The sequence below is a fragment of the Arachis duranensis genome, chromosome 4 (assembly GCF_000817695.3).
Source record: "Arachis duranensis cultivar V14167 chromosome 4, aradu.V14167.gnm2.J7QH, whole genome shotgun sequence".
Lineage (NCBI taxonomy): Eukaryota > Viridiplantae > Streptophyta > Magnoliopsida > Fabales > Fabaceae > Arachis > Arachis duranensis.
Window position 1 is genome coordinate 32,454,910 of NC_029775.3, and position 8,474 is coordinate 32,463,383.

General features: G+C 32.7%; 2 protein-coding genes across 5 annotated transcripts in view; both read left to right on the forward strand.

Annotated features, from left to right (window-relative positions):
- The window catches only part of LOC107484086 (uncharacterized), a 9,837-nt gene extending 4,796 nt beyond the window's left edge, over positions 1-5,041 (forward strand). For 2 of the 3 annotated variants that reach the window (XR_008008385.1, XR_008008384.1), the window contains exons 7-16: positions 394-450; positions 828-887; positions 970-1,097; positions 1,285-1,552; positions 1,640-1,706; positions 2,235-2,305; positions 2,376-2,465; positions 3,033-3,141; positions 3,527-3,942; positions 4,533-5,041. Coding sequence is in view for 1 of the 3 variants with exons in the window: in XM_016104702.3 (XP_015960188.1) it covers positions 394-450; positions 828-887; positions 970-1,097; positions 1,285-1,552; positions 1,640-1,706; positions 2,235-2,305; positions 2,376-2,465; positions 3,033-3,141; positions 3,527-3,570; positions 3,774-3,942; positions 4,533-4,645 (1,176 nt within the window). In the remaining 2 variants the exon portion in view is untranslated. The remainder of the gene's footprint in view (positions 1-393; positions 451-827; positions 888-969; positions 1,098-1,284; positions 1,553-1,639; positions 1,707-2,234; positions 2,306-2,375; positions 2,466-3,032; positions 3,142-3,526; positions 3,943-4,532) is intronic. The other variant, XM_016104702.3, reaches the window with a different exon arrangement.
- Positions 5,042-5,583: 542 nt separating this feature from the next.
- LOC107484085 (peptidyl-prolyl cis-trans isomerase FKBP17-1, chloroplastic) lies at positions 5,584-7,913 on the forward strand. 2 transcript variants are annotated; one of them, XM_016104698.3, is made up of 4 exons: positions 5,584-5,987; positions 6,134-6,256; positions 6,429-6,545; positions 7,596-7,913. In XM_016104698.3, the coding sequence occupies exons 1-4, from the start codon at positions 5,628-5,630 to the stop codon at positions 7,716-7,718; spliced, it is 723 nt and encodes a 240-aa protein (XP_015960184.1). In that variant the 5' UTR covers positions 5,584-5,627; the 3' UTR covers positions 7,719-7,913. The 2 variants fall into 2 exon arrangements, with proteins under 2 accessions (XP_015960184.1, XP_052116924.1); XM_052260964.1 differs by having other exon boundaries at positions 5,879-6,015.
- The last annotated feature ends 561 nt before the right edge of the window (positions 7,914-8,474 follow it).

Genomic DNA, 8,474 nt, shown 5'->3' on the forward strand with positions numbered 1-8,474 from the left:
ACATACAATACGATAACAATTAAAAAAGACCTGACTATGAAATTTGGTATTTGGTAGAGCTGGCATGGATTGTTTCATGTGCTTGACCTTACATTGTAGGTTAATGCTTGGTTGTTGTGACTTTTACTTCATTGGTCTTGCTGTGTAGCATATTTTGTTGTGATATTTATGACTACTGCTTGGTTGGTGAACTCTCTGTATTAAAAGTATATTATTTGCCAAGGGTCTTAGTTAGAGGATCCTGTATTATATTTGTTTATGCACCATTTTAATTAGTGATTCTTGGTGAATATAAAATTGTGAATACGTAATGTGGTTCTGTTTTTTGAAGTTTTGAATTGTTTGTACAATTCATGATAGACACACACCACTTATATGTATGTGATTATGCAGATTCCAGAATTGGATTTTGAGATTCCACCAGAGGCTCAGCGTGGTAGTCTTTCAACGGTACTTTTGATACATATTTTTATTTATTCTTTTCTAATTTTGAAGATTGATGATGTCTTTTTTTTTCTTTTATTTCATTTTTTCGCTTGTCTGACATTTCATTTTTCAGTGAATATGGCCTTCTTTTTGACATGCATATCCGGCTTTAGTGTTTTATGCAATTGAATAATTGATTTTGGCCAAAGTTATTCGCTTATGCAAAACCGTTTTAGGAATTGACCTTCAATTGATCTAGCTGAGTTATAATGAACAAATGAACATGTTTATGTTTTCTTTAATTCGGTCGGTCAAAACATAATTCCATAAGCAAAAGTAATACCCATTATCCATTCGTTGATATTGAGTTTTTTTTTTTTTTTTTGGCTGTNNNGCTGTAGGTGGAAGGCATACTAATGCGAGCTGCTGATGAGCTTCAGGCCCTTCAAGAGGAGCGCAGGGTACAAATTTTTTTCTGCTTTTTATTCATTTTTGATGTAACATTTGGCATTCAGTAACTTAATATAAGATTTTGTCTTATAGAAAGTGTCTCCAGAGACAGCTGAAGCCATTGATCAGTTCTTGGTGAAATTGCGAGCCTGTGCTACTGGAGAGTCAGCTTTCACATTTATTCTTGATGATCCTGCTGGAAACAGCTTTGTTGAAAATCCGTAAGTGATTGCAAATTGTTGTATTACATTAGTTCTCTCCATATTATTTCACATCGTATCATATATCTTTATTGTATACCACTTTGAACAGAAACCTGTATATGTTATTTAGACAGCTTGGTGCCTCTATTTAGTGCTTCCTTTACATCAGTTGAACGCATTGGCTACTTCTGTTTACTCTGAGCAGGTTTGCGCCATCATCTGATCCATCATTGACTATCAAGTTTTATGACCGAACACCTGAGCAACAAGCATTGTTGGGATATCTTGTTGATTCTACACAGATTGAAGGAACTCGCAACGAAGCACAAGCAGGGGGAAATGCTGTGGTTACTGATCAAGTGAGGGGAGAGCCACATGGATCTGTGGGGGCAACTGCTGGTCATCGAGCCATTGCACAGAGTAATAGTTCAGAAATTGCGGAAGCCTTATTTCGATACACTGCACCGGAAGAGGTATGAATGCTGAACTTTGTATTGTTGAAAACCTGTGTTGGGTCTCTTTATTTTGTTGTGACTGACATGCTTACTTGTGAACGGCAGGTGATGACTTTCCCTTCAACTTGTGGTGCATGTGCCACTAAGTGTGAGACTAGAATGTTTGTCACCAGTATCCTTTTACTACTTTTATACCACTTTCTGTATGTTCTTTTGTGTTTTTAATTTGTTAGAAGGATTGTCCATTTTACCATCAATGGAAATCACGGTTTAAAACTTTGAACTGTTTGATTTGAAGGATTAATACTTTAGTAATGAAACCCAAAATCATATAAGGCTGGTTTGCTTTAATAATTTACATGCTTATTCTTTCCTTTGTTCCTAGCTGAGTCCATGGTGTATTTTTCAGTTGAAATTTTATCTCATATATTTTGATAGCTAAATACCACAAATTAAACACCCTCATAGTTTAACCTTAGTTTTGGATTCAGGCTAGCTACCCAAGATTAATTTCGAGATTGGTGATAAAAAAAAATTGCAAACTGATGTCTATAGGGTGACATGTATGCCAACAGCTTCATTTGAATGCTTTGGTAACAGTGACTCACTTTTCAAAAACTCTGAAATATTGGCAGACCATGTGTGAGCAATTTGCCTTGTTAATTTATCTATACATTTTGTTAAGCTTAACAATTCACAGATATTCCATACTTTCAAGAAGTAATCGTAATGGCATCCACATGTGACTCTTGTGGCTACCGCAACTCCGAGGTATGTTCTGATTTCTTGAGTGTAGATGTCTCTCTTGAGAGCCAGGATAATTATTTATTTCATCATGCAGTTAAAACCAGGTGGACGAATTTCTGAAAAAGGCAAAAGAATTTCACTTCATGTGAAAAATGTTAACGACTTAAATCGCGATGTAATCAAGGTATGTGAGCATCTTTATTATAGCAACACATGCAGTTGGGTGGTTTGACTTAGAATAATTAGATATTGAAATATGAATATGGTAGTAAATCTTTGCTTTCAGTAAAGAAACCAGCTCCCTGGATTCTTTTGAAGTTTTGCTTTCAAAAATTTTAAATGTCTATTTTATTTATGATTTGTTATTAATTTATTATGATACTTCAATGAAACTATAATTGCTATGAGCAGACTGAATCATAAGTTTTGTATTTCCGAAGCTTCAAATTGATGGTTTTATTAAGAGCTTTTGTCACAAATTATGGCTTTCCTGCTATCAATGTATCCTGTTTTCAACTGTGTTAACTGCTGTTATGATACTTATGTAGTAGATCTTTCCACTGAAAGTAAACCTGTAAGAAAAATGTAGTACCTTACATATGAATTCTTCATTCTTTTGCACGCTTATCTATTGTCAACTGTTGATTTTCTGTGGTATGAGTCCTAAAAATATAATTGTCCCTCAATAATTGTTACATATTTATATATTATTTTAAGGCATTATTAACCTCGTCTTATCTTCTTTTTTAAGTCTGATACTGCAAGTGTAAAAATTCCTGAACTTGAATTGGAATTGGCAAGTGGCACCCTTGGGGGTTTGGTTTCAACTGTTGAAGGTTTGATTACAAAAATTAACGAAAGTAAGTGCGCTCTTTCTGTCACATCACCCCACACTTGCATGCACACATAATAACAGGACTACCTATCCTATCGTAATAGAATCTTTGTAGTGTTCATATTTGTGCATGAAAAGAAAAAGACAAATGGTATTGTGCATAGATTTAATTGAGCTTCAAATGTACAAAGTAATCAAATTTCAACCACCTCTAACATGAATATTCTTTCCAATGTGAATAATCTGCATCAAATATGGTGGAACAGGCTTCTAAATGTTAAATGTTAATGTGTTGGAAAAATTGAATTTAAGTTGTTCTCCTTTCATCCATAAGTTTATTTTCCTTGCTCTACTTTATCATTTATATATGTAATATTCATTATGCTGGGTTTAATCATGTACATTTGCAGGCCTTCAGAGGGTCCATGGATTTACTTTCGGTGATAGTTTGGATGTTTATAAAATAGGAATAATTTTCTCGTAGCATATATTCTCGCAGAGTAACAGTTGCTTTCCTCATTCCTCTCATGGTGGAGCACAAAACTTGCTATTTTCTGTTCCCAGGGAACAAGCATTCTACTTTTGAGCTCCAACAGAGTTCAGATGCTTTCTAAAATATCAGTGCTTAATAAGCAGTTGCTGTCATACAATCAGTAGATTCCTATCCTTGAAGGACTTTTACCTAATGGCATCTTTTTGTTTATATTTTTGTGTGTGCAGCTTCTTAGCTTGGAAAAACCTTGGACTTTAATTCTTGATGATGCATTAGCCAATTCCTTTATAGCACCTGCAACTGATGATTTAAAAGACGACAATCAATTAACGTGTAAGTGTTTCTTCAACAGTCTTAGACATAAAGCCATGCTTAATGAAGTTCATATTTCCCTAGTTTGAAATTAAAATCTGAATACATATTGTCTTTGGTCCTAGCCATTGCCCAACATGCATCAGCGTATTCTGCTTCATATGGTCAAGTTACTGAGATGATAATAATATGCTAATCTTTGCATTAAAGTGGACTGAATTGAAGAACCAAACCAATAAATAAAAATTTATGCTCTTGCTTTAATCACCTTATGCTGCTTGCTTGTGTAGTGGTACAGTTGTAACCTTCAGATTTCAATATGCTTGACCAATAAATCATGTCATTTCAATATACTCTTTTCTAGAACATGCCAATAATAATGTTCTTGAATGATAATTCTTGCATTTGACAGTTGACTCCTATTTGAACTGTGTACTAATGGACGATATTTCTGTGCCCTTTATGGATGTGGATAATGGCAAAGATGATGATGATGTGTATTTATTGATTATTGGTTGCTTGTATTCATCTGGATGAATCATTCTTCATCTTAATATATTCTTGTGTCATGTTTTTCTGTTGTGGCAATTTCATTGCTCTGGTTGCTGCAGTTGAGGAGTATGAGAGGTCATGGGAGCAAAATGAAGAATTAGGCTTGAATGATATGGATACTTCTGCTGCCGATGTTGCTTACGAATCAGCAAATAATACTAAAGTTGAATGAACACTGTAAACCGCCTCCTCTCCTCTCGTCCTGGTGGCTGCCGGAACCACCCTAATTAATTGAAGAGGAGATGGAAGAATTGATGTGCCAGATGAAGAAAACCAAAAAAGGAAGAAAAATTGGTTCTTTGATCCTCATGTACTAGCGCTTTTTTATTATTTTTTTTTTTGAAAAAAAAATGCATGCAATCTTGCTATTTTTCATACTTTTGATATAATGTTTTGAGAGATAACCTTTATATAAATTTGGTAAGCATTTCTGGTGTTGTTTTAAGAGTTTAATTTTGATGTAGTGACTTTAAAATGTTTTAGGATCATGTAATTATATCTAGTTATTTTTTTATGATTGTTCACGCGGTCAATATAAAAAGAAGTTCTTTTTGTTGAGGTGACGTTATATGATTGGATATACATGTAAAATTATTTTACATTTGTGCATTAAAATTAAATTCCTGTTTCAATTTGGGGCTCTTCATACTTTTAAGGATAAAGAGCAACAAGAGTGGAATGTGAAAGCATTGTGCACTGAAGTTTTGCATCGTCACCACATAATTTTGGGAGATGAGATTGGCAAATTGCAAACCATGAACATTAGGCGAACATGTTATCATTGGAAGTATTTAAGGATCATCCATTGCCTTTTGTTTTTGTTAGTCAAAATGATTTAGTGATTTCATTTTTGGGATTATTTTGATCATTAATTTTGTCTTCTTCTTTTTTTTTATAAATGCTGATATGATCGTTTTTGTAAAATACCATGAGTATGTGTCATTAAAATATGAAATATTATTTGCTGGATATAATTAGGGTAAATAATTAGGAAAATTATTTAGATGGAATTTTGCCATTTCACATCCACAACCGATAGAGTGATGGGTGACTGGGTGTTGCAAACCTTTGTTAAATGAGAAAACAAGTTGGGACTTGGGAATAATATCGTATTTTTTAATGGTATTGGTAGGGGGAAAAAAAAAAAAAACAGAATGATAACAGAACGGTGTTACTCTGCAAGTGCAACATGTGCTAGTTTCTCTCCACCTTACATTATTAGAGATAACAACTTTAAACACCAACCATGTAACAAGTTTACTCTATGTTCAGCAACATCTTCATCTACATCTAGTGCCATATCTATAACTAAAAGAAGATCTTTATATGTGTCTCTCATCTGCACCACTTTATCTTCATTCATATTCTCACTTGCTCCTGCTTCATCCTCTTCTCTCTCTCCTTCCTCCAAGTTCCCCATATCAGAATTCTATGAGCTCCCCAATTCCAGTGGACTTAAGGTCTTAGACCTCCTTCTTGGTTCCGGTGATGAAGTTCCTTCTGATGGAGACAGGGTACCTTTATCCTTTACACACCTTCAAAGTAACATGAATTTTGAGTTCTGAGATGGATGTTGATTGTTATAAGAGATAAATACTTTTTTTTTCCTAAAGTATATGATTATTCTATGTAAATAAATATGGTATTGTTATTGTTGAAGGTTGCAATACATTACTATGGTAGACTAGCAGCAAAACAAGGGTGGCGCTTTGATTCAACCTATGACCATAAAGATGAGAATGGTGATCCTAATCCCTTTGTCTTTGTTCTTGGGAGTGGCAAGGTAAACCCTATTATTAACACAAGTGGGAGTAGTTATTATAGAAATTAGTGTTAATAAACAATGTAATGATTTTAATCACTTGTTAAGTGAAAATTAAAGGTGATAATAAGAAAAAACAATACTGTCTATGTTAGGATAAGGTGAATAATGGGTTGAATTTAATTTGTGACAGGTTATAGATGGAATTGAGATGGCAGTGAGATCAATGAAAGTAGGTGGTATCCGAAGAGTCATCATACCTCCATCCCTTGGATATCAAAGCACATCACAGGAACCAATTCCACCCAATGTATGCTACTTTTTTAATTCTTCTTTACACTTACATCATCATATGTTACATTAGATTCATTTTTTTCTAGCTATATTCTTCCTCCTAGAAAATGCATATGTATAATTAGATGGCCTAGTAGTAATTTTTTATTTTTATTTTTTATTTTTTTAGTGGTGTTTGTGCTTGTTTATTGTTATATTGTATCTGCATAGACAGTTTGTTTGGGTTTTTTATTTTTATTTTTTATTATTAGTATACACTAAGCTCCTTGATAGACAAGTGATGCTTAAGCCATTTTGGTAACTGTCTCATAAGTCACTACACAACATGCGGACACACTTATAAATAGATAATCAAACCCATGTGTACTAAGTACCAAAATGTCAAAATTTAAATAATAATAGTAGAAATAAAAACAGAAAAAAGGGAAAGTAGACTCAGTCATAGGAGCTTGCTTATCTTACACACAACTTGTGGAGTTGCTAAAGCATGTTCTAGTCTTGTGACTGCTTTTCTCAACACTGCAAAGGTGCACATGTTAAATGTTTGGCCTTTTTTGTTACAACTTAGCACTATTGATATTAAATTATCAAATCAATCACTTCCTTAAGAATATAGACATTTTGTTGAGACGTCGTGTACACATGTTGGACATTTTTTAGACACAATACTATGAATACTCGTTCGATATGTGTGTCTTCTATATCCAACCGTATCTTAATAAAAAAAATAAAAAATTTTTTTTCGAACACGCTTAGATATACGTAAATATTATTATGTGTTAGTGTATATATCGTATTTTCGTATCTTATAAGAATTTAAAATTTGTGTATTTGTGTCTGTGTTGATATTGGTGCATTATATATCACCTCTAAAACAAAGAAGTTGATAAAGTGATAAAAAAATTAAGATAATAAAACTCATATGATAGAAGTTACAATTTTAATAATAAAATTCTTCACTTTATTATTTTAACGTATTCTTTTCTCTATTGTCAATCCCTTAAGCTTTTATTATTTCATTCAGTACTAACATTTTGGTCTCTTCCTTTCATTTTTTTTAATAAAGTTCTTTGACAGGCAGAGGCTGTTCACAACCATATTTAATCCAACTCGTCTTGCTAATGGAGAAGGCTCCACTTTAGGGACACTTATATTTGACATTGAACTGGTTAGCCTGAGGCATCAATGAATTAATTTGAGGGTAGTCATATTTCCTTATCCATTGTTATTAGCCAAATTCAGTTATCTCAACCTATGGTGTCGGCAATGCTGACTTCCTTGTTGCTCAAACTTTTGCACTACCATATTAGATTGGTTATGTTAGAAGTTACAACTTATTGGTCTTTCTTTTAACGAATAAGATGGATCATATTAAAGACTGAAATCATTGCTAAAATGATAATGACAATAAACTTGTATTTTAAAAAGTTAAAAGTACATTATGCTTCAAAAATCCATTACTAATTAAATAAAAAGTAGAATCCCAAATTATTTTTTATAGTATTTTTTCTTGCCAATATATTAGTCCTTAAATAAATAATTGGCTAGACAATCTATCCATGATATATATAAAAATTAAACACCGTAGTATTTGAGGAGAAAACTTGATATATTTATTTATATTCTATATAATATAATATATAATAAAAATTGCAAAAATAATTATCGACCAATTTAAATTTCAATTAAGAAAAAAGATAGTTTAGTGTATATACATTTCATATTAATACAGAATTCAGAGAAGAGTTACACTTAAAAAATATAGCTCAAATGTTATAAATTTAAATTTAAATTAAAGATTAACTATTAATAATGTTGTGGATTAGCGAGCAGCGACTACAGTCAGAATGGTGAGTTGGAAGTGTCAAAGAGATGCGCCGTTACCTTTTTCTTTTTTGCTGGAAGGGATGGACCACTGTCATAGTTAATTTAAGAAAATTTTGAA

Bases quoted from the DNA above. Each gene is read 5' to 3' on its own strand.
- LOC107484085 (XM_016104698.3), top strand. From the start codon at position 5,628: ATGATAACAGAACGGTGTTACTCTGCAAGTGCAACATGTGCTAGTTTC. The intron at 6,257-6,428 runs GTAAACCCTATT...AATTTGTGACAG, and splicing joins TTGTTCTTGGGAGTGGCAAG to GTTATAGATGGAATTGAGAT. The intron at 6,546-7,595 runs GTATGCTACTTT...TTTTTAATAAAG, and splicing joins AGGAACCAATTCCACCCAAT to TTCTTTGACAGGCAGAGGCT.